We start from the raw sequence: 27,078 nt of genomic DNA, 5'->3' as shown, positions 1-27,078 counted from the left end.
ATTAATTCAGGTTCAAAAATTATTTTCCCCAAGGTATTTACTGTGCATGTCACCCAGCTTTTCAAACCCACTGCAAGGTCCTATTCAAGCAACAAAAGTTTGCCAACCCTTTTTTTTCCACATACATTTCTCTCACAGATAGCACTATCTCAATCTAGGGTAAAAGGTCTGAATGAGCAAGCAAATCATAATTTAAGAGTTTCTACAGATTTATTCATTTGTTCATTCACTCACTCAACAAATAACTAAGAACCTACTACAATGACAGGCAAACCAAAATCTGTAACACCCGCATGAATAATAAACATTCCCTGCCTTCCAAAGGCATATAGCACAGTGGGGCAAAACAGAGTATGAAGCAACCTGTGCTGGCCACCTATCACAGTGTTCAACATGCTGAGCACCCGACTCAGTCGGAAGAAAGCAAATTACCTTCTATTTTTAGGCCTTTATCGAGCAACAGCAATGGTTCCCACATAGAGAAATCCGTGTTTCTGGAACTCATCTTGATTACTTAAGCTAACATTTCTCTTCCTAATTTAGGAGAAAAACGTACCAAAACAGAAAGTCAGATCAAAATACAGTTCTTTTTGCTGCTACCTAGTACTGGGAACATCCGTGCTCATGTTTCTGTACATCTGGTATCAGCTACTCTTCCAGACTACCTTTTTTGTAAATTTGCTAGAGGGCATGTGTACTCACCAGAGATAAACAGACAGTGTGTGTGTGAAAGCACCCCACATCCCTCCATGGCAGATGGACACAATATAATCCTCTTTCCTCCATTTCTCCTTTTGGGATCTTGAGCATGAACACACATGTGCCTAGAGCACTTTTCAAGCTCTGATCCAGGATTCAACCCATGTGTCGGTCATGTAAGATCCAGCTGCCTTAACCACGATGCCACCAGCAACTCTCTTCCAGACTATCTTTTCAAGGATATATAGCCTAAACCCTTAGAAGACATACTGTCTCATTGGAAGCAGAGGACAGACTTGTTTCCAGACCAGGATAATAAAGATAATGTCTCCCTCATGAGCAAAGGTTGGGCTTAGCAGCCCTCTTGAAAGACAGGATTTTCTAAGTTCGGAGTTTCTCTGCTATGGCAGAAACTAGGACAGCTCCAATTCAGACTACCTCCATGGCCCCTGAGGGACTTAGGTGGCTAGAAAACCAATGCAAACTTGAAACTCATGCTGACTGTGTGTCATGAGAGGTCTAGCAACATGTAAGTATGACAGGCTGTTAACCTACAAGTACAACAGAATCTCAACTCTTCATTGTTCTCAAAACCTAGATATATTTGCTTCTTTCTCTTCAATAAATTAATTTAAAAAGCCAGATAGAACTTCAATTTGTATTTTAAGACAGGCTAGTTAATACAAGGGAAGCAGGGAAAGGACGAGTAACACAGTATACCATACCTAATGAAGTTATTAAGTTATTACAAACCCTACATAAATCAATGTAGGTAAGCTGGTACTAGTAAACACACTGGATACTACATAGGTAGATTCCAGGACACTGATAGCATATTCAAGGGCAATAAAGTATCTCTTCCCTCCTTTCGATGGAAGACAGAGAATTAGAAATGAGAGTATTTATTACTTCTAAAAGGATCCAATGATAGCCAATACTTTGTTCAAGTTATTTTAAATAATGGCTCAAGAGTTATTAAAATATTTATTACCAAGTGTGCTGGATTTTGAGTCAACCTTAAAAGCCCTCTATAGAAAAAAGCAAAAAGAAAATAAGATTCACTAAAAGCTAGATTTTCATAAATTCCTTTTTTAAAAATTAGTCTCAGAATACTGGGAAGGGAGTAGAAGTAGGCTGACCAAAATTTACCTACTCTTTGATGTGCCGAGTTCTACTTCATGAAAATGTTGGCAAGTAGGAAGACAGTAGAGATAGATCAAAAGATGCAAAGAAAACAAAATGATGCTGATCCAAACCACAGGAGAGCATTATTTAGCAAGTTCTTGCCAAGTGTTTTTGGACTAAGCAACCATTTCCTACATCAAACACTTTGAAATTAGTGTACCTTCCAAAATTAGGTATCACAGCAAGAAAGAAAACATTCCTTTGTTCTGCTACTTCTCATGACAAAAATCAGTACACATGAAAATGCATGCAGGTGGCAGAATTATTCTCATTGATCACCCAAAAGATGTAAGAGGCAATAAGACATTTTAACTTAGAAAACAAACTTAAGTAAGAACTGTTCATAAGCATGCTTTATAGTGATTGCCACTGAGAAATTAATTGATTCACTGACTCTAGCAATGCAAGGTATGAGGAATGAACAAAACAACAGGAAGGAAAACTGCACAATGACAGATCATCCCTGAAAATATGAGCGTCATCCTTTGTGTACTTTAAAAAAAAAAATTGCAGTAAATGATTTCTATGTAATCCATGGTTAATGTGTAAGAACTTCTCCATATATTCCAGGGATATTTACAGTGCTCAGTTTACTAAGGCTCTTGTTTCTGGAGCTTAAAATTTATGCACCATAAGAATCACCACCATGTTGGTTTTATTAGAACCGTAACAAAATATCACTCTGTTTTCAATCATTTATTATGCCAAATAAAAACCAACAGATTCTCTGCCCAACAGTATATCAAGACCGTCTGTCACCTCTATTCTAACAGTCAGTAGGCAAGCTAAAAGAAGAAAAGAAACCAAAAACAGCAACAGCCTTCTGGGGGGGAAATGCCCAGAGATTAATGGTCTGCTATCTGCTTAAAAGAGATAAACAATTTATTCTATGGCAAAACACTACTGGCATGATAGATAGATAGATAGATAATCAGTTCATTAAAACTGAAGTCATAGTTGTTTCTAACCACGATGTGTTTAGGAAAAGCTACATTTTATGGGTTTATTTTAAAAGCTACATTTTATTGGGATGGAAATATTATCAACAAATGCCAAGGGAGAGGCTCATTTTAAGAAAATGATCCCATGCTACAAGCAAATATTAAGTATACACCATGTGAAAGATGTTTCTGAGAAGGCAGAAACAAAAGAGAAGTGTTACCTGATTTCAAAGGGATTCAACTTACCATGCACTTCATTGTATATAGTCAATGGGTCTAGCAGAAGCCTATGTACTAATTCTTCTTAAAATTCCCTCAATTTAAACAGATATCTTCTGGCTTAGCCCATTTTGTACTACTATCACAAAATATTTGAGATTTGGTAATACATTGTTTCTCACAGTTCTGAAGGCTAGGAAGTCCAAGTCCAAGGTGTTAGCATTTGGTGCCTAGTGAAGGTCTTCCTTGTTACTGCTTCATCACTTGGCAGGAGGCAAAATGGCCAGAGGGACAAACATCACAGTCTCACTTGACAGAAGCGCAAAAGAGCAAGCTGAGGAGCAAGCTAGCAGAACACTGTAGGAGGTCTCTTGCGTGCCTTTTTTTTTTTTTTTTTTAGTTTGCTAAAGGGCAAATGCACTTACTGGAGAGATACAGAGTGTAACAAGGGGGGAACGAGACATCATTCCGCTTGGGGAGATGGCCATGCTGCAATCCCTTTTCCTCCATTCTCCTCTTAGGATTTTGGGCACGCATGCAAATATGCCTGGCATGTTCTTCAGGACATCGAGTCCCAGATTTTAATCGTGTAGTCTACCATTTAGGATCCAGCTGCCTTAACCTCCAGACCACCTGCTGGACCCAGAAGTCTCTTCTGTAAGAGCCTTAATTTTATTCATTATAAGGAAGGCACCCTCATGGCTTAATCACCTCTTAAAGTCCACATTTCTTAATACTATCACATTGACAACACCTGAATGCTAGAGGGGACACATTCAAAACACAGCAAAGCCCAGAACCAAAAGGATTCAAGGAAAAAAGATATATATAATAGGAAGTACTATATCATATCCCAACTGTGGTATTACCAGTTAAAAGGCTAAATCTCAAACATCAATAATAGCCCAAAGGCATGGAAAGGGTTATATAGAAACTGCAATGTTTTCGTGACAGTGCATTTCATTCATTAAACATCATTCGTGACACCACACAGATGCATTAACACACACAAAGACCCTATAATACTGTATCCTATTATTGTCAAACAGAAGAGATGGGGGAGGAAGAATACAGAGGAGGTTTTACCATCAAAAGATAGTAGAAAACAATCCAACCTACAGAGACAGAAAAAAAGAAAAGGTAAAGAGAGCTAGGCAAACAAAGAGGTGTTTATTATTCTAATAATTAATCTTTAATATATTGTACAAATCGCTGGTTTGTGATTCACTGGAAATTAAAACATGAACTCTTGAAGGCCAGCTGGTGGTGTAACAGTAGCACAACTGGATCCAATGGGTAAGGGCCCAAGGTTAGCATCTGAAGGCTCCCTGTACACATGGGATAGGACACAGGCCCCTGATCCAGGTTAGTTGAGAGGGGGGTGGATCTCGGCCTGAGTCCCAGTTGGGGGCACCTGTTTCTCCATATTTCTTCTTCTCATAGAATAAACAAACATTAACACTTGGGTAAATATATAGCTTGAGCAATATATAGCTTGAGAAATAATACTCTGAAGACTTCTAAAACTTAAAGCATCACAAAAATCTGTATGCTAATCTTATACTTGTCTTACAGTTTAGACTTAAGCTTTACTTTTACTAAAATAATAGGTCTTTCTTAATATACAGACACCTATGTTCCCACTTAATTTTACTAAAGTGCAACTGCTCTGACCAATGAACATGCCAATGCCAGCACCAAAGAGGGTCTGAATGATCTTTGCATTTCCCCTACAGTGATGAGTTCTCAGTGGCCATTCAACCTATAGGAAGATTATATGTATGCTCAGGGAATCAGTAAAGTTGGAGTCCCTAAAAAACTGTTCTAGAAATGCTTTATATATACAAAAGCAGTGACAAAGTCACCATGAAAAAAAATAACTTGAAGAGTTTCTTACTGTTTTAAGGTTTAGTACTATCTTCATTTTAAATTACATATTAGGAAGAAGAGGTACTGTAATCTTTTTAGTACTTAAAAACCCTACTAGGTGTTACTCCAGCAAAGGCAGGAGGTGCCTTACAAACACCCAATGTGGCCACTTTTGATGGCTTTGCTTGCAGTCAAAGCACCTACCATCATTTCCTAAACTGTGAATCACCCTCACTCTGCTTTGTCCCCATTTTTTGTCCATCCTCTCCCAGCAGAGCACTCCATGAGGACAGGAAACAATGTGTGCATGTTTTTTTTTTTTTTTGTATTGGTTCTTTTTAAGAGAGATTTTTGCTATAGGGCGCCTGCACTCTCAAGAGACAGAGAAACACAGAAAGCAAGAAATCACCCACCAGGAGGGATGGCCATGCCACAATACCTTCTCTTCCATTCTCCTCTCAGGATTCTGGACACATGCACACACATGCCCTGTGTGAGTCTTTTATTTTTTAAAAGAGAGATTTTTGCTATAGATTACATGTGCTTACCAGAAAGACAGAGAGAAAGTAAAAAAAAAAAAAAAAAAATCAACTCTCAGATGGATGGCCAGGCCGCACCCCTCGGGATTTTGGTCATACATACGTGAGTTTTAAGCTGCCAGGTCCGAGACTCAAACCGTGACTGACTACGTGCGAGTCCAGCAATGTAACCATTAGGCTATCTGCAGTGTGCGTTTTAAGCCACCAACTCTAGGCCTCCAACTGGTCCACCACATGGGAGTCCAGTTAACATAACCATTATACCACCTGCTGATCCCAACAATGTGTGTTTTGCTAATGGGTCCTAATGCCTAGTGCACAGCAAACACTCAAACATTTGCTGAATCAATCAATTTTTCTAAAATCCCCATAAAGTCTTCATTTACTAAGTCTACATTTCACCTGAAATGCAAACTTTCATAGCAACAACAAAAGATTCACATCAAAGTCGAAGTGATTCAACTCTACCTGTAACCAACAGACGGCACTACTTTCAGCTGCTGCATCAGACTTAGATTCAACATCATCTTTGAAGCTGTGTTTCAAAAACATAAGTTAAAAAGAACAAAGTTCAAATAGGAAATTATCTAGGCAAATTTAGAAGTGTTGAAAAGAAACATCAAGAGTTGAGTCCAGTACTGTCAGAGAGACAGTCGTCCCATTAAAAAGCTTTAGGTAAATAAACACACACTGACTGCTCAGACTTAAGAAAAAGTGGTCTTGTGAACAGCATTTTGGAAATTAGCCTTTTTAAATGCAGAGGACCTTCCTTATTAGTACAAAATCCGTACAGTAGTATTTGTTAGAGCCATGTAAAGAAGCACTTGATGAGTTTGAGAAGTCCCTTATTTCTGATCATATAACAAGCAAGTTCAAGGTCAACTTACATGACATTCAAGAACACTTTGTACTATTTCACATTTCTTTCATTATCTCTATTTTAACTACCCTAGAATAAAGATAAACATACTCTCTAAGTGTTACTTCTGAACATTATACCATAAAAGTAGGTCATTAGAAAATTCGATAGTCAGCTGGTATTTTAAATACTGGATACTGTACAAAAGTGGGAAACAGAGTCAATATTTTTGATACAATAATAATCAAGAATGTTAAAGAATAAATATCAAGCCAAAAACAGGTTTCAGCTTTCCCCTGTGAATTTATATTCAGGAAATCATTTGCATACAAAACCCAAATAGGGAAATAAAAACATATGTGTGTGTGTGTGAGTGTGTGTATCAGCTCAGTAAGTACACCTAAACTTCTAGTCACACAGTAACTACTGGGTCGTCAGAAAAGTCATAACTCATTTTTGCATAGAAAAACACAAAAAATAGATATTATGGCTTTTTCAACAACCCAATATTTTGATTGAATTGGAAGGAAGCTTAAATTGCAACTCAAGAATTAAGCACAGGATGCAAGAAAAAGGGCCCCATAAGAAGGAAAATGGGTATATGTAACAACTCTATTTGAGATCTTCCTACCATTGTTACTCTTCATGGTACCAATGTCAATTCCAATTTTATTTTAAAGAGTTTTTTTTACTGCTTAATTCAACTGAACATTTTATGAGTCCCTTCACTACAAACGTTATGAGAAACTCAATAATCAACAAGTATAGAAGAAACAAATTGGGAGATTCATGTGATTACAAATAAAAAAAATTAGCAAAATAGACAATTAGAAACCAGGGGTCAGTAGGCTGAAGAAGTAAAAGATGACTTCAAATAAAAGATCAGCACTAACTCCTGAAGGGCAGCCAAGATATGAAATACTGTAGTGGCAAGAGAATAATCTAGGAAGGAATCTTTCAGTGCATACAGAAATTCACAATGAAAGAATAATAGGGTAGAGGCTTAGCTTACAAAGGACAATCGAAAAAAGAACTAAACGGAAGCATGGATCATCAACCTCTTAAAAAGAAAAATACAAATCTGACTAAGATTCACAGGAAGATGACTCAGAACACCACTGAGGACAGACTATAAAGCTTATCTTTTAAGCCAAGTATGGACAAGGGTCTGGGGACCGAAAAGTGGCAGTGCTAGTGGGAAGTAAAAAGTAACAGTAAAAGACCCTATTAAATGTAGAAAAGACAGGATTTTTTTTTTTAAAGCACAATCGGGAACCAGCAGTTAGTGTAATGGCTATGTTGCTGGACTCCCACGTAGTTGACTGCGGTTCGCGTCCCGGACCCGGTGGCTTAAAACTCATGCCGGGCGCGTGTGCGTGCGTGCCAAGATCCCGAGAGGAGAATGGAGGAGAAGGGACTGCGGCGTGACCATCCCCCCTGGGGGATGATTTCTCGCTTTCTGTCTCTTTGTCTCTCTCTGTCTGTCTGGCGAGCGCACGTGCCCTACAGTGAAAAAACCTCTCCCAAAAAAAAAAAAAAAAGCATAATCATATTGAGGCAGTCAGATGAGTCTACATCTACGTCATCTACTTAACTAATTATGGAACATTAGGCAAACAATAAGTAACTGAACCCCTCAAAGCTCCTTTCTTTTCCATTTTCTTTTTCCCTATCATGAGAGTGAGAAACAGAGAAAGACCAAGATAAGCACTCTCAGCAGGGCCTCATGCCACAAGCCCCAACTAACCTTACCAACCAGCCAAGATCCTGGGCGTGCACACCTGGTGTGTGTACAGACCAACTAGAGAACCAAACGCAGTCTTCCATGTGGATCCAGCATCACTTGAGCAGTACGTTACTGCTGTGCTACTGAGCCAACCCAAAACCTCTGTTTCCTAACTTGTAAAATGGATGCAACACTGTACAAAGTTATGGTAAGTCTAAATAAATGAAATGCATTATTCAAAGGGCACGGCAGGTTAAAGATAACTGGCAGATGTTAAGAACTCCCCAATACTTCTTTCACAAAAAACAGAGCTGTAAGAAATTACTGGAAATAAACTAGTATGGTTCATTCTCATTTCATTCTCATTTTAAGTCAAATAACTATGGGGATTTAAAAAAAAAAAAAAAAGTAAACCAGTAGTGTCCTAAAACAATTCATCAATATGCCAACCACTCCACTAACAAGGACATTACTCTTTCTCTCATGTTTTTTTTTAATTATTTATTTAATTTTATTTATTCATTCATTTTTTAATTTGACCAGAGAGAGACAGAGAGACAGGAGGTAAGCCACCAGGTCCAGGACTTGAACTGTGGTCAGCCATGTGGGAGTGTCCAGCACCTTAACCACCACACGACCTGCTGGCCCCCCCTCATGTTTATTTTTAAATTTAGTCTTAAAGAGTATAAGCAATACCTATAACCTATGTCTTCTATAGAAGAGTTTTTAGAAATACACTGCATAATATTAATAACAAGAATACTGCCAGTTAACTAGACAAAGTACTCTACCCACCAATAATGAATTTCATTTAATGACTCCACATGAAATAAATATCTACCATTAAAAACACTTTTCATCCTATTTATAAGCAATCAGTATACTTCTACAGGACCCTGTACTTGCCTTGTTAAGGTCTGATTATATGATCAAATTATTAATGAGCCTTAATGCAGACAGTGTGTTTGTCACACAATGCTACACACATAACATTGCTCAGTAAGTGTTTAGCTGTGACATGAACCAGACCTGTGATATCAGTGCAGGATTTAGCCTTCTTCAGTTCATGCTGGATTGAGAAGGTGACAAATGTTTTATCAATTAACTATGCTATTAATCATAAAAGTAAGTTTGTTCTTGATACTATAGCTGAAATAAATGCATAACCTTTTCTTTCTACAGTGGGTCCTGATGCAGAAAGAGGACTTATTTTTCAGCAGTTATCTCATGCATTCCCGGACCATGTTATTATATTTTATCACGTGAAAACAATAATAGCTACTATTAATTATGCAAACTACGCTGGCTGCTTTATATTTTTAATCATAATAACTCTCCAAAATAGACATGTTATTGGCCACACTATACAGAGACGGCCACAAAAGCTCAGAGAGACTAACCACGGAGCAGCATGCCAGTAATAACTCTCCATACTCAACATACTCCTTGTTGCCATGGTTTTGCTCATTCTGTACTCTTCATTTAGAATGTTTTATTCTCCTTATTAATTCTCCTATTCATTCTCTATTGCTCAACTTCTTTCAGGATATCTTCTCTAATATGATGTCCATATTTGAGCTTTAAAATTTGGTTGAATAAATTAATACAAAGTCATGATTCTGTACTGATATTAATTTATAAGTCTACTATCTTAAAGTATAAGGTAGTCATTAAGTATCTAGCAAAGTGCTGGAAACCTATAAGGTACTCAATAACTGCTGCTTGAAGAAAAGAAAAAAGAGGAAAGGATAGAAAAAGAAGAATGAAGAAAAAAGGAGAAGAGACAAGACACAGAAAAATCCTGGCTCCCATCTATCAGAATCTTGATTTGGAACCTGGGATATTTTTGTAAGAGTATACGAATAACTAAGCTGCAAGTTAGCTAATCTATGCTCTAACACCAACAGCAAGTTCTTACAATACTAAAAAAAGAAAAAAAGAGGCCAAGCCAAGGTAACACATGCTGGTTCACACTGCTACTTGACAAGCAAAAGTCATGTAGAGGCCCAGGTTTGACTCCTGGCCCACTCTAACAGCTGGACACAGTGACACATGCCTTTACTCCCAGCCATTCAGGAAGCTGAAACAGAATGACTACAATACAGAGACCCTGCTTTAAAAAAAAGTAAAAATAAGGACTAGCAGTTGGCATAATGGCTATGTCCCTGAACTCCCATGTAGTCGACCATGGTTTGAGACCCAGACCCAGTGGCTTAAACTCACACCAGGTGTGTGTGCATGCATGCGCAAGATCCCAAGAGAAAGATGAAGAAGAGATTGCAGCGTGGCTATCCCCCTGGGGGATGATTTCTCGCTTCCTGTCTCTCCATCTTTCTGGTGAGCACATGCACCCTATAGCAAAAACCTCTCCAAAAAAATAAAATAAAAATGTAAAAATAAAAAGACCAACCACCTTGATACAGCAGTAGCACAACAATCTGCAAAGCTGGAAGCCATACGGAAGATCAGGGTTCAGGTCTTGAGTCAATCTGTACACATGAGTGCACACGTGCCTGTTACCCTGACTGGCTAGGAAAATCTGGAAAGTGGATTACGGCAAGTGACCCTGTTGAGAGTGACTGTTTTTTGGTTTTTTGGTTTTTTTCTCTCTCTCTCTCGATAAATGGATCAACTTCAAAAAATGCTATTAAAAAAAAAAAAGTAAGACTCAGGACCAGCAGATGGCATAATGGCTACCTTGCTTGACTTCCTTGTAGTCGACCGTGGTTTGAGTCCTGGACTGGGTGGTTTAAACTCACACAGGGCACGTGTGCGTGCGTGCCCAAGATCCCAAGAGGAGAACGGAGGAGAAGGGACTGTGGCGTGCCCATCCCTCCTGGGGGTGATTTCTCACTTTCTGTCCTCTGTGTCTGTCTTTCAGGCGAGCACACGTGTCCTATAGCAAAAAGCCTCTCCAAAAAATATATATATATAAAATAAGACTCAAGGATGTAAACATGATCCACAATCAATTCTAAGTTAAAAAGCGTAATTTATGGCTATCATTCAAATCTTAAACTGGCCTGTTTGCTATTAAGAAAGCTTTACAAGGAAACCTGCTGTGCTAAAATGGAATCACCCATCAGTCTATTTCTAAGTAACTATAAAATGTAAAAGATAAACACAAAACAAAGTATATACTTCAGATAACCAACAGATAAAACCTGTCAGCCTTTCAGAGTTCCTAAAGTTATGAAAAGCATGAGAATTCTCTGGCACTTGTTCTTTATTTTAATATGGGGAAAGGGAGAAGAAGTTCACTCCAAAGAAAGTCATTCTAAGTTCTTTCTTTTTAAGTCCCCAAAAAGCACCAACTAGCACAGAGTAAAAAGCAACCTAACAGAAGATCTTCAAATGGGAATAAACTCACCTGTAATGCTTTATTCTCTTTGAGGTCTAACCCAAACACATTGTGCCTCTTGACCTTAAGGAAATCAGCATCAGGTTCATCATCATCTTCCTTATCTCTGTCCATAAACTGCATAGGAATCTCCTTGGTCTTCTGGGCCTCAACAGTATTAGAAACAGATTGAGTTTGAGATGCTTTTGTTTTTCCCAGTTTCTCTTCCATTTCCTCCTCACTGTCTTCCTCTTCCTCCTGATCTTCATCACTAACATTAGTCAGTCTGTATTCTGTCCCTTCTAGTTTTTTCCCACCTTTCTGAAGGATGGACATCTTCTCACTGAAATAGGCTCTAAATTCTTCCACTTCATCATTGGTAAGGGAAGGAGCCCTTGGTTCAATTACTTTATTGACTTTGCTCACTATTAATTCTTTGGTGGGTTCTTTCTGCATTTTCTGAAGGAATCTTATCCGTGGTGCCACTGCAAGGCCAAGAGACCTTAAATAGGGGAAAAATGAAAGTGATTATCTCAACACACTGCTTGTATATTTATGGGCATTATGAAACAGTTTCTCAAGGGTAGAGATTTATTTCTAGGGTTTTTTAATAAAAAAATGTTTCTGTGAACTACAAGTCAATACTCACAGGTTGGATGACCTGAAAGGCAAGGCAAAATACACTGAATACTCATCAGAAAACATTTTAGACATCTGGTTTTTCTTTTAGAGAGTAATAGCTTATAAAATAAAAAGCACTAGATCAGAAACAAAATAACAGGTCAAGTACTAGACCCACGAATTTCCAATTCAATTGCTTCAACCTCAGCTTTCTCATAATATGAGTTAATACCTTCAGGCCTATCTCACAGTTGTTACAAAGATGCAATTAACCATATGGAAGTATTATATAAAGTCTAAGTACTAAATAAACTGGAAATGACATGGCCATGAAAGGATAAAACATAACTGTCTGTAAAGATTCAACTGGACTGTCATTGTCTCATCACTGCTATAAAGGGATTTTTATAAACCAAAGACAAAAAAGAAAATCTTGGGGACCAGCAGTTAGCGTAATGACTATGTCACTGACTCCTGTGACTGCAGTTCGAGTCCTGGACCCCATGGCTTAAATTCACACCAGGCGAGTGTGCGTGTGCATGCCCAAGATCCTGAGAGGAGAATGGAGGAGGAGGGATAGCAGCATAGCCATCCCCCCTGGGGGATGATTTCTCGCTTTCTGTCTCTCTGTCTCTGTCTTTCTGGGGAATGCACGTGCCCTATAGCAAAAACCTCTCCAAAAATGGAAAAAAAAAAAAAAAAAGGAAATCTTGTTTTCTCCATCTAAGATCAAGATTCAATTAAGGATTAGGTCTTTATCAGCATGAATGAAAGCTAAAAAATGATTATTACAACATATTATGAATACTTACAGGGCATATTCAGGTATAGGTAACTTGTTCACATCAAATATTTCTTTATCCTTCATCAGATACACTGAACGTATGTAGGAGACAAAACACTGTAAAATAAGAGGATAAAAAGTAGAACATTTGTCATCAACTTGAAATATTTTTCTTCTGCTTAAAAGAGAACAGAAGAATTTTTTTAAATTTTTAACTATTTTAATGGCAGAGCTACACAAATCAGAAAGTAAACATGATCCCAATTCTCTGTCCATTGGTAAAGTAAACAGGTATCACAACATCTAAGTAATTATTTTTCCTATGAAATTTGACATTTCTGTAAATTCCCATTTCCATATTGCCTAAACTTCCCATTTTCTCTAGCTTTCACTAATCCTTTCTACCAAACTAATCTCTGAACCATTTTCTCTTGTCTCCACACCCATGAAAAACAACAAACGGCACCAGTTCAAGGATAACTTTCTCCCCTACAACTGTCCTAAAAAAAAAAAAAAAAAAAAAAAGTCATCCCAGTTGGTTATTATTTTGATTCTATCCAGATAACAATCAAAAGCTAGAAAATAGCTTCTATGAAACTAGATAGCTTGCTGCTGCTGGCAAACAGTTAGCCACTCTGCTAAACCATGCGTGACACCCGATAAATCACATCATTTATTTCAATGTGCTATTCTATCATCTTTGTTCTGGAAGGTTCATTTTGTTGTATGTACAAACCAGTGAAACATCCTTCCAATGTCTCATGTTTCCTAATTAATAACTGAATGACCTCCTACATATGCAGTAAGGCAAGATGCATCAGAATTCATATATATTATTTTTTAGTGTATGTGCTATTTATAATGATTCTAAAAATTTTAACTCCCAGTTGGGGCTAGCAGGTAGCATGGTGGTTAAGGGGCTGATTTCCTGCATGGTTAACCACAGTTCCAGTCCTGTACCTAGTGGATTACTTTCTCACTTTCCCTCTCTCTCCTCCACTCTCTCTGTCTCTGTGTGGTGAGTGAACATGCCCTATAGCAAATTTCAAAAAATAAATAAAATAAATAATTCCGGGACCAGCAGATGGCATAATGATTACATCATTGGACTCCCACATAATCAATCACAATTCAAGTCCCAGACCCAATGGCTTAAACACATGGTACATGCTGGTACATGCACATGCTGGGTACCTGTGCATGTGTGCCCGAAGTCCCAAAAGGAGAATGGAGGAAAAGGGATTGCAGCATGGCCATCCCTCCAAGGGGGTGATTTCTCACTTTCTTTCTCTCTGACTCTCCAGCAAGCCCATGCACTCTATAGCAAAAATCACTCTTAAAAATAATAAATAATTCTTGGAACCAGCAGTTGGCATAATGTCTATTTCACTGGACTCCTTTGTAGTCGACCACAGTTCGAGTCCCGGACCTGGCGGCTTAAACTCACACCGGACATGTGTGCGTGCGTGCCCAAGATCCCGAGGGGAGAATGGAAGAGAAGGGATTGTGGCATGACCATCCCCCCTGGGGGGTGATTTCGCACTTTCTGTCTCTCTCTGTCTTTATGGCGAGCACATGTGCCCTATAGCAAAAACCTCTCTGAAAAATAATTAATTAATTAGTTCTTTTAAAAAAGATTTTAACCCCTAACTTGAAGTTTGTATGCTGTACAAAAGATGTACACCAATGTTCATATACCCAAAAATTTTAAGAAAAAATAATCAACAATTTGTTCAAAGATACTTTCACTGGATTTCAGGTATAGTGAGCTTACAGAAGTCCACTTCTGCATAGATCACCATTTGGCTTTCTCATATTTTGAAATTAATTTCTCTTCATGTCACATGGCAGCTCTAGAAGTCAGATCTGGATTTGCATATCAGGTCTACCACTTAATAGTTATGTGAAGCTAGACAATTTTTATTTTTCTCAAGACAGCATCTCGTCATCTGTAAAATAAGTCAATACCACCTAACTTAAAGGTTGTTGGGAAGATTTAATAGCAGTGCATATAAAAGTGACAAATCAGTCATGTAATGACTAAGTGCCTGGTGCATAGTAATCACTCAAACCTTCACATTCATCAATACTGTTATTTTAAAGTACAGCAACAATAATTTACCAAAATATTTTTTAGGCTGACAAAAAAATTAAGATTTTCTCTTGCTATGAAACCTACTTCTTTGCTGGAAATGCCCATTTTCAAAACCACAATATAAAAGCCTGACTACTTAATGTCCTGCTCAAATTAGTCCATGTATCTTCTCTATTTTCTTCCTCCCACATCATCTCTCTGCTCAAAGAGAAATGAATCTCTGAATCCCTAACTCTTTAGCATACTGTTGATGTGCCGTGGGAGATGCAAAGATCATACAATATGCAAAGGTAAGAAAACTAGTGAAAATGAATAGCTTCATAATAGGGACTCAAATATTTGTTATTTTAAAGACTGAACAAACTGGAAAGCACAATGCACAGTCATTTCTCATCTGTTTTCTTTTTTCTTCTTTTTTGAGCGATTTTTGCTATTAGAGCACATGTACTCAACAGAGAGATAGAAAGCGAGAAATCACCTAGGGCAGATGGCCGTGCCACAATCCCTTCTCCATTTTCCTCTTGGGATTTTGGGCATGCATGTATACACACCCAGCGTGAGTTTTGTTTTTTTTTGTTTTTCGGGTTTTTTTTTTAAGAGGTTATTGCTATAGGGTACATGTGCTTGCCAGAAAGACAGAGAGATAGAAAGCAAGAAATCACCCCACAGGGGGGATGGCCATGCCGCAATCCCTTCTCCTTTATTCTCCTCTTGGGATCTTGAGCACGCATACACACACACCCGGCGTGAGTTTAAGCTACCAGGTCCAGGACTCGAACCACGGTCGACTACATGGGAGTCTATCAACATAGCCATTAAGCCAAATGCTGGTCCCCAGCGTGAGTTTTAAGCTACCAGGTCTGAGACTCAAACTGTTCAACTAGGTGGGAGTCCAGTGATGTAAGTATTGTGTTATCTGCTGGCCCATCACATCTTCATTTATAATCTATAAGACACTCTTTAAAAAAATAAAAATAAATTTAACTAAAAGTGACTCCTCTTACCACAAATAATTGGTAAATGAGGTATTCATATGCCACAGCTTGATTTTGCCCTTCCATAACATGTACATATTACAAAACATACTATATACTATAAACAGAATTTGTCAATTAAGAAAAGTAAAATAAAAATTTCCTTGTGTGCTTGCTAATCAAGATTTTTAAATTTAAAAAAGCAATTTGGAAACATTAAGTCATATTTATAGATTAAAATTTCATCCCTAAAGATAATGTAGCAAGTGTTCTATGCTTTCTAGAAATTTAACTTAATACAGAGAGATACTAATCACACAATCAAGAAAGTACACTCAGGAATTATAGACAATTGACTGAAGAAATAAGTTGATAACTTTATCAAGTATACTAGAAATCAGACTACTATACATCTAAAAATCATTTTTCAGAAGATTTTCCATAAGCCTCTGATAAGACTACCAATAATAACAGATTTTTCCAGGTTACTATAAGAAATACATTTTTGGGGAGACCAGCAGTTAGCATAACGGCTACATCGCTGGATTCCCATGTAGTCGACCACGGTTCACGTCCCAGACTCGGTGGCTTAAAACTCACGCCGGGCACATGTGCATGCGTGCCTAAGATCCCAAGAGGAGAATGGAGGAGAAGGGATTGCGGTGTGGCCATCCCCCCAGGGAGTGATTTCTCGCTTTCTGTCTCTCTGTCTCTGTCTGGCAAGTGCACACCACTATGGCGAAAACCTCTCCAAAAACAAAGAAGTACATTTTTTTTTTTAACTTAAGGAATAAGCTTGCCTTATCTGAAAATTACACTGCTTAAATATCTGAAGCATAACCAGGCAACCTAAAATAGTCCCCAAAATGATTAAATTAAATTGTATTGCATATTTCACTTTCAAGAAATTATGGGACCAGTAGTTAGCGTAATGGCTATGTCGCTAGACTCCCACGTAATCGACCGCGGTTCGAGTCCTGGACCCGGTGGCTTAAACTCACGCCGGGTACGTGTGCATGCGTGTCCAAGATCCCGAGAGGAGAATGGAGGAGAAGGGATTGCGGTGTGGCCATCCCCCCAGGGAGTGATTTCTCGCTTTCTGTCTCTCTGTCTGTCTCTCTGTCTGTCTGGCGAGCGCACGCGCCCTATAGCAAAAAAAAAAAAAAAAACAACTCTCCAAAAAAAAAAGAAATTATCTAATTCAAAAATGACTTACCCCTGTTGGGCAATGGATAGTGCAGTGCATTGGACTTCTAGTGCTGAGACATGACTTACCCTTTGAGCTCTTTCTTTTAAATCTTGATCTTGGGCTAGAAAGGATTCCAGTTTTTTCTGGACATCTATAAGCTTTTCTGGATTGATTCTTTATAACAAAAAGATAAAGGTTAAACTAAGACATCTCAATTTTAGGGACTGATAATGGTATTACTTTTAAATGTATGACATTATTTCTCATCTATAAGCCATATTAGGCCAAATTACACCAGACATAAATCTGATTCCGTTGCATATTACGAATACAAGAGGGAAAAAAATAGTATCAGACATTCTTTAAACATCTCATACCCAGTAAGTGAAAGATACTTACATTAATAACACAATTACCTTTCGGTTATTTCTTAAGTCTATAAAGATACAGAGTAGCCTCCCTACAGAAGATGAATTGTCAATGAAATGTAACAAATGAAATCTAATGACATTTTCATAAATGTTTCCATTTTCAAATATCATAAAATCAATTTGAAGTTAATAAACAAGTAGCTAAGAAATAAAAATACTTATTTCCCTACTTAGAAATTGGACATAATATAACAGATATTACTTAACTGCCCAGGCAGGCTCTACAAAGAAAAATTCTTACAAGGGTTTAGGTTTCACCAAATAGTCCTATATTAAGATCCCACTGTTTCCACAATTTTAGACTGAACTACTGTGATCCTGAAAGGCTGGTGTGGTAATGGGTGTTCATGAGTAACGTTGCTTTTACTTTTTCTTTAATCAAGTATTTTGGAACATACAAAGGTAGAAAACATTCAGACTCAAAAATTCAACTCATGGCCAATTCTGCTTCTTCTACATCTTCAACCAGTCTTCCATCTAACTAACCTCCAAATTATTTTTAGGCAAATCAAACCCAAGTTTTTATGGCCCTAATATAAGTGAACTGTCAACAGAATTCATTCATGCTCAGTCTACACATCCTCAATAACAAGACAGCAGAATCCTCTGAAATCGACAGAAAACCCTAAAAATAATTTTATCCATGAGGTTTAAATCTTTCAACCATCACTGATTCCTAAAGTTACCAATTTTTTCCATCTCTTTTCTCTACCAATGGTCTTTTGACATAGTTGTTTATAAAACAGGTCAAAGCAATAGCCAAACTTCTGATGTCTAGTACTCCATGTAAGAAGCTTAGAGGCTGTCATTCCACCTTTAACAAATGAAAAGCTAAACATAAGTAAGATCATGCAGATTAGTCTTTTTGTACCCAACTTACTGCATTTAATGAAATTTCCTATAACTGCAAATGATAGGATTTCATTCTTTTTTGTCTTGGTACTCTGTTGTGTTCATGTATACCCACACATTCTTTATTCATCCATTAATGAACTCGGTTATCCCATAAATATGTACAATTCTATGTCAATTAAACTTAAAAAAAAAAAAAAAAAAAAAGCTAAATAGAAAGAAAAAGCAACGACTCTTCTTGGATTCATTCCTGGATCCTGAGGACACAGGACAAACTACAAACCCCAAGACAGGAGAGACAAGGAAGTGGATACAAGGAGTCATAGCTTACCAGAGTAGAAATTGAATGGCTGAGTAGGAAAACGTGAATTCTAACTGGTAAACTGTTGGGGGCTCAGTGTGGGCAAATCTGAGAATAAAAGCTCCAGGAGAACCCACCCATAGACAAGTCCTCCACACTTCTTTGAGTTTTACTGTCAGAAACTCAATCAGGTCGCCAACAGTAAATATCAATGAAAAATGCCCTGGTCCTTCCAGCAAGAGAGGGCAAAAGGAATAATTTGAAATATTCTAGAGAACTTTGTTCTTAACTAGTTTCACCTGAGGGCAGGTCTTGTTAATAAGAACCAAACCAGCTGGGGTTTTATGAGACTGAATAAGGGGAATGAAATAGTCAACTCAGGCCAGCTCTAGCCATCCTTTCCATATAAGTTAAGGGAGGGGCCTGAAAAATACATCTTAAATGCAATAGAAGGTACAAGCTCCCTAAGGCATGAAACTTAATCACAGAAATATAGAAAGCTTCCCCTGACCCACCCCTTATTTCCACATACCAAAGGCCTATTTACAATAGATCCTTATACCTGGCACATCATGTCTGGCTATCAAGAAAAAATTACAAGGCACACTAAAAGGCAAAAAAATAAATTTAAAAATTGAAGAGACAGAGCAAGCATCATAAGCAGACATGCCAGAGATTTTGGAACTACCACCCCAGGACTTTAAAATAACAATGAATAATATGCTACGGGCTATAACAGATAGGCGATAATGGATGAAGTAGACAGCACACCACAATATATGAACAACATAAACAAAGAGATGGAAATCCTAAGAAACAGCTAAAAGGAAATCAAAGATTAAAAAAAAAAAAAACAACAACAAAAATGAAGAAGGCCTCTATTGGGCTTACTGGTAGATTATACATGGCTGAGGAAACAATCTTGTGCTTGAGAAAACCTCCAAAATTGAAAAGCAGAAAGCACAAAAACAAAACATCCAAGGACTGTGTGACAACTACAAAAGGGACAATATATGCAAAACAGCAATATCAGAATGAGAACAGAAAGGAACAGAAAAATATTTGAAATACTAATAACTGAGAATTTCCCCTAAAATTAACATCAGACCCAAAGTACAATCCAGAAAGCTCAGAAAATTCCAGGCAGGATAAATGCCAACAAACACTATTCCTAGGCATAACATTTTCAAACTACAGAAATTTTTTTTTAAAAAATCCTATAAGCAACCAATGAGTAGAAGAGAAAGCACCTTACCTACAGAGGTAAGAATTACATCTGACTTCTCAGATATCTAGCAAGCAAGTATAGTGTAGAGCGAAATAACTTAAAATATGGACTAAAAAAAAACTGCACAATCCTAAAACTCTGTACCTTGCAAAATTATCCTTCAAAACTGAAAGAGGCTCAGCCACTGTTGGCACAAGGTAACAGAGAACTCTGCAATGCTAGAAACTAAATGGAAGGTCAGGGTTTAGTTTCCAGATCAACCAGTCCAACTCATGTGCATGTGTGCATGCCCAAGATGGCTGATTGAGATCCCATTGAGTTTGCTTGTCTCTCTCTCTCTCAAATTGACAAGCATTTTAGAAGGCCAGTAGGTGCTATGGAGAGTAAGGCATTATATCCCACATGGTCAACCCATGCTTTGAGTCCTAGACCAAGCAGCTTGAAAAACTCTCTGGGTGTGTATGTATGTGTACCCAAAATGCTGAGAGAATGACAAAAAAGGGACTGTGGTTTCTCACTTTCCCCACTCTCTCCAGTGAGCATATGCAACCTATAGCAAAAAAGAAAAACAAAAAAAAGGTGTTTTAGAAAATGAAGCAGAAATAAATACTTTCTCAGAACAAATATTTTAAGAAAATTTATTGCTAATAGAAATGCCTTTTAAGAAATGCATAATTGTTTTTTAGGAAAGGAAAATAATTCAAAACTCTGATCTTCATAAAGAAATAAAAAGCATTAAAGAAAGAAGAAATGATAATAAAAACCTATTTTTCCTTTTTCTGTTTGTTTTTAAAGATGGGATCTAACCACATTTTCCTGCCTCAACCTTAGCTGGGACTAAAAGCAGGAACACTGACACGCCCAGTTTCTGGGGTTTTTTTCCCTACTCTTAAGTATCTTACTATGTTGCCCAGGCCAGCCTGAGGCTTGTATGTAATCCCCTAGCCTCAGCTTCCCCAAATCACCAGGACTATAGATACATGCCACCACGCCAAGCCTTTGGTATAGAGATTCACACATGGGCCTCTCATGTAGCCCTAGCCTCTGAAGAACAGTGTCTTAGCAGCTCTTACCACCACAGATAGGTCAATTTTTCTTATTCTTAATTTAACAGATAAGATTTTCCAAAATATTAACATTGTTTTCAAAACAATGTATTTCATTATATATGTTTAGTTATTTACCTATGTATATAAATGCTTAATGTGTACTTGTATATAAGTAAAATAAATAACAATGATACAAAGGATGAGAGAGAAATTAGAATTATTAAGTTACTATAAAGTACTCATACTACCTGTGATACAGTGTTATTTGAAAGTGGGCCTGGTTATTGTAAGCATACTATAAAGTGTAAAGTAACTGCTATAAAAGACTGAAAAAAATAATTCTAACACATGCTAAGAAAAGAAAATGGAATCATAAAATGAACAAAACCACAAAAGGTAGGAAAAAATGAAAGACAAAAAATTTTAAAAAAGAACAACAAAAGAGTAACAAGTAATGATGTAACTTCCCAAAAATTAACTCAATATGGACCATGAATGCCAAAGTAAAACATACAAGTATAAAACTCCTAGAAGATAACAGGAGAAAACCAAAAGACCTTAAGTGTGGCAGTGACTAGATAGAACACCAAAGGACCAATCCATAAAAGAACTGAGAAATGGACTTTATTAAAATTAAAAACATCTGTTCTTTGCAACACGATGTCAAGGGTATGAGATGGCAGGCACAGACCAAAGAAAATATTCGCAAAAAGACACCTGGTAAAGGACTGCTATCCAAAATACACAAAGAACTCTTACAACTCAACACCACCACAAATAAACAGATTTTTAAATGTGCCAAAAACCTTAACAGAGGGACCAGCAGATGGCATAATGGTTACATCACTGGACTCCCACATGACCTACCACGGTTCAAGTCCCAGACCCTGTAGCTTGTAACTCATGCTAGGCGCATGTGCATACATGCATGCATGCCCAAAATCCTCAGAGGAGAATGTAGGAGAAGAGACTGTAGAATGGCCATCTCCCTCGGCAGGGAGGCGACAGGTGTGATTTCTCGCATGCTGTCTCTGTTTCTGTCTGTCTCTCCAGTGAGTAAACACATCCTATAGCAAAAATCTCTCTTCAAAAAAAGATAAAATAACAGACAGACACACAGCAAATGAATATATGAAAAAAATGTTTCACACCATGTCAGATAAGTTAAAATTAAAGCAACGTAATACCACGGAGGTTCCTCAAAGACTTACAAATACAACTACTATATGATCCCACAATTCCACTCCTGGGTATCTACCCAAAGAACAGGAATACACTAAGTTGACAAAATACTTGCACATTGACCTTCTGTGTGACATTATTCACAATTGCTAAGACATAAAACCAACCCAAATGTCCATAAACTGAAAAAGTGCGGCACATATACCCTACGGATAAATGTGCCAACATGAGAGACTCTGGCACTTGATAGAAAGTGGATGAATATGGAGGATTTACAAAGTGAAGCAAGCCAGACTATGAAAGAGAGGCTCTATATGTCCCCACTCAATACATAATGAATATCTGTATTCTGTGGCAAGAACTGAAAGACTGGAATGTATAAAAGCATGGAGAGCAACTGTGGATACTAGAGACAGTGTGGGAGGAGGGAGGAAAATGGAGGAAGGTGAAAGGGAGGGAATCAAGGGAGGAAAAAAGGAAGAAAAGCATGGAAGGGACACAAAAATAAAAATTATCTGTTGATAATAATGGGCATGGTAATATCTTTGACTGAACTAATATACAGTGTATTTGTGCTAGGAAAATTCATTTTGGATGCTGTTATGATATACAGTGACTAAGTGTACATTTTAAATAAAATTTTAAAAAAAGAAAAAACTAAACAAAACAAAAATAGGATACCACCACATCTATTAGAGTGGCCAAAATCCAGAACACTGATTATGCCAAATTCTGACAAGGATGTGGAGGGGGAAAAAAGATTCATACATTTACTGCAAAATGATGAGGCCACTTTAGAAGACAATTTGGCAATTTCTAACAAAATGAGACATACCTTTATCCTTAAAAGTACACAAACATATGTAACTTGAAAGATAAATGCCATAGAGAATACTTTAAACATACTCTAACTACATGAACCAGCGATCATATCCCTTGTTGTGTACTCAACAGAATTAAAAACTCATGTCCAGGGACCAGCAGTTAGCGTAATGGCTATGTGGCTGGACTCCCATGTAGTCAACCACAGTTCAAGTCCCGGACCCAGCAGCTTAAACTCACACCAGGCACATGTGCATGCGTGCCCAAGATCCCAAGAGGAGAATGGAGGAGAAGGGACTGCAGCATGGTCATCCCCCCCAGGGGGGTGATTTCTCGCTTTCTGTCTCTCTCTCTTTCTGTCTTTATGGCAAGTGCACACGCCCTATAGCAAAAAAAATAAAATAAAATAAAAAAACTCTCAAAAAAAAAAAAACTTATGTCCATACAAAACCTAAACACGTACGTTAATTAACAATTTTATTTATAATTGCCAAAATTCAGAAGTAATCAAAATGTCCCTCATGAGTAGGTAAATGGATATATAAATTGTTACATCCAGGAAGTTATTATTCAGCACTGAAAATACACACGCTCTCAAGTCATGAAAAGACATAAAATGTATATTACTAAACAAAAGAAACCAGTAGGAAAAGGCTACATACTCTATGATTCCAACTATATGACATTGTGCAAAGACAAAAGTATGGAGATGATAAAAGATCAGTAATTGTCAGAGGTGGGGAAAGGAAAGAAAGGAAAAGAATGATAAGACACGACACAAAATTTTTGAACACACTACATACTTTAATAGTGGAAATTATGTTTATCCAAACTCACAGTATATATAACATCAAGAGTAAATTAACTCTAATGTAAACTATGAACTCTGGGTGATGTGTCAACAAGGTAGGTTCATTAATTAAAACAAACGTACTACTTTCACTGGGGGTTTGTTGATAATGGGGGAGCTATGTATTTGTCAGGACAGAGGAAACATGGGAATCTCATAGCTTTTAGATTTTAGGGTAAATCTGAAACTGCTCTAAAAACGTAAATTTAAAAATGTCTGAATGGATTAAGAGGAGAAGGGAATTAGGTGTACATAAATGAGTATGACAATTTCATGCCCTCATTTTATTCAAAATAACAAGAAGACAAGAAATAGATCTTACTTGATTTCCTTCACAGGCACTTTCTTCTGGAGAAGCTGCTGTACCATCCCTTTTTCTTCTGAGGGAAGCAAAATTAATAAAGCTTCACCATCCTCTTTGTACCTAAACAGAAAGAAACAAAGACTCTTAAAATACCAATGTAATCTGCATTTTCACATTTTAACAGTATGATAAATAGTTCATCTAATAGTAAATATTTGAAATACTAGGTTTTTATCTTCTATGACAAAAGAAAACTAGGACTCTGAACACCCTACATCAAATGTTCATCCCTACTTACAATTCCTAATTGCAGAACCATAATGCAAAAGCTAGATCTTGAGAAATCAACTACAGAGGGACCAGCAGTTAGCGTAATGGCTATGTCGCTGGACTCCCATGTACTCGAAAGTGGTTCACGTCCCAGACCCAGTGACTTAAAACTCACGCCGGTTGCGTGTGCATGTGTGCGTGCCCAAGATCCCAAGAGGAGAATGGAGAAGGGATTGCAGCGTGGCCATCACCCCTGGGGGGTGATTTCTCGCTTTCTGTCTCTATGTCTCTTTATGTGTTTGGCGAGGGCACATGCCCTATAGCAAAAACCTCTCAAAAAAAAAAATAAATAAATAAATAAATAAACTCAGAGATTTTCATAAGTAGCTCTGTACCCATACAGCAAGGAGACAATTTGTCACTCAAGACATTAGAAAAGGAATATAATCAAAGTCAGTTAATTAATAAACATGGCACCCAGTACGTTAAAAAAAAAAATCAATTCATCTTCCTTTGGGTTTTATTTCTACTTTGGGAATGAAGAGGCATAGGTTAAAAGAAATTAATCTCTGCTCAGATGAAATATTTTCCTCCAAACCATGTAACATTCCTTTCCTCACCTAGTAAAATTTTATTTCATGTTTCACCTTCAAAAATTTGTACTAACCTAAACCACAAGGTATCTGTGGTTGAGTTTCTTGTGCTACCTGCATACATGCATACATTTTTCTGATACCTTAGTGTCAGCTATTACGTGCAAGTAGTAAAAATGGAGAAGGAAACTAGTTATTCTGGCTTTTTTTTTTTTAATTTACCAGAGGAAAAAATAATCTCAAAGCACCCTCTTCAGGACTCATGCTATAAAATATGAAGGGCAATTTTTTTATAATTAACTAAGCAACTATTTACTAATAAACTTTATGCCTGGCATAAACTTGAAAAAACAAATAAAGGATAAAAAGCCCTGTTTTCAGGAATCTAACACTCTCATTGACTAGAAAAGACAAATACAAAAACAGAAGGAAAAAAAAAAAGGAAGAAAGAAGGGAGATAGGGAGAAAAAAGAAAAAGAGAGTCAAGAAAACAGTCAGCAAATGAAAAAAAAAAATTATTGCCAACGGCCATGGGCAATGAAGATCATAACTTACAATAAGAAAATACCCCAAGTTGGCCAGCGAAAAAAATATGTCACGGCAGGTAGCGTGTCAGGTAAGTCCTGAAGATGAAGAAAAAAAGAAAAAGAAAGGCCAAGGTATTCTAGAGGAGGAGAATGGCATGAATAAAGGAGTAGAATATAGGGGATGGGAGGTGACATGGTGGTTAAGGTACTAGACTCCCACAAGGCTGATTATGGTTCGAGTAACAGACCTGGTGGCTTGCTTTCTCATTTTCCCTCTTTCTCTCTCTGGTCAGATTTTTAAAAATGATGATGATGATGATGAATAAAATTAAATAATTGTTTTAAAATCGAAAACAGGGAACCAGCAGTTAGCGTAATGGCTATGTCGCTGGACTCCCACGTAGCCGACTGCGGTTCGCGTCTCGGACCCGGTGGCTTAAATCTCACGCCGGGCGCGTGTGCGTGCGTGCCCAAGATCCCGAGAGGAGAATGGAGGAGAAGGGATTGCGGCATGACCATCCCCCCTGGGGGGGTGATTTCTCACTTTCTGTCTCTATGTCTCTCTCTGTCTGGCGAGCGCACGCGCCCTATAGCGAAAACCTCTCAAAAAAAAAAAATCGAAAACAAAAAGGAGTAGAAATCAGAAAATACAAGTAAGAAAAATGAAACCAAAAAAAAATTTCCACCAAAGCCAGGGTACATAAACAGCTGGAAAGATTTTAGAAGGTAACATTAGAGCCTATTTCTGGAGGACCCTCCAAAACTCTACATAGAGATACTGAATACCACTAAATTTAAGTAGAATTTTATCATTAGAAGCTGGAAGGAACAACCTGGCTTTGATGTCTCTTACTGAGACATGGTACTTACTATACAGCATTTTGAAGAATGAAAGGTAATTTTTACCTTACATGTTAATTTTAAAACTCAATTTTGAAACATCAAGTGAAATGCCAGCCTAATGTCATTTACGTAAGAAAAATACAAAATCCTTACACATGCACACAGATGCAAACATACACAAATACAAAATAAAGTTATTCAAACATGGTTTTCTTCAAGTTCATTCCTAAGAGGTTTATTACAGGATCACCATATGCCAGACACTGAAACAGTAATATAAAAAATATGATTCTGGTTATTACAGAGCTTAAAGACTTTATAACTGGAATAAGTGGTTGGAATATTACAGTATACATAAAGACAACTATGCAGAGAGCTTTAGGTAATACTGTCCAGGAATAAGGTAATCACCCTGAAGAAATAACATCTAAACAGAGGCTTAAAGAATAGTTGAGGGACCAGCAGTTAGTGTAATGGCTATGTCGCTGAACTCCCATGTAGTCGACCGCCGTACAAGTCCCAGACCCAGTGGCTTAAACTCACACCAAGCGCGTGTGCGTGCATGCCCAAGATTCTGAGAAGAGAATTGAGGAGAAGGGATTGCAGCATGGCCATCCCCTCAGAGGGTGATTTCTCGCTTTTGGTCTCTCTGTCTGTCTTTCTGGCAAGCGCACATACCCTGTAGCAAAAAAAAAAAAAAAGAAGAAAAGAAAAGAAAAGACCTCTCCAACAACAACAAAAAAGAATAGTTGGAAATCAGTCAAACATTACGCATAGGGCTATATA

The 27,078-nt window shown here is 37.5% G+C and overlaps 1 protein-coding gene across 1 annotated transcript in view; it reads right to left on the bottom strand.

Moving 5' to 3' along the window:
- DDX10 (DEAD-box helicase 10) overlaps window positions 1-27,078 on the bottom strand; it is a 300,470-nt gene that overhangs the window by 209,787 nt on the left and 63,605 nt on the right. The window contains exons 10-13 of the mRNA XM_027772832.1: window positions 24,078-24,179; window positions 17,127-17,214; window positions 12,811-12,899; window positions 11,408-11,879 (exon numbers count right to left, since the gene is read on the bottom strand). Of these exons, the coding sequence (XP_027628633.1) occupies window positions 11,408-11,879; window positions 12,811-12,899; window positions 17,127-17,214; window positions 24,078-24,179 (751 nt within the window). The remainder of the gene's footprint in view (window positions 1-11,407; window positions 11,880-12,810; window positions 12,900-17,126; window positions 17,215-24,077; window positions 24,180-27,078) is intronic.

Source organism: Tupaia chinensis, unplaced genomic scaffold (genome assembly GCF_000334495.1).
Source record: "Tupaia chinensis unplaced genomic scaffold, TupChi_1.0 Scaffold000311_2, whole genome shotgun sequence".
NCBI classification, from domain to species: domain Eukaryota; kingdom Metazoa; phylum Chordata; class Mammalia; order Scandentia; family Tupaiidae; genus Tupaia; species Tupaia belangeri.
Note: the sequence above shows the minus strand (reverse complement) of the source record. Positions and strands in the feature narration are given on the sequence as shown.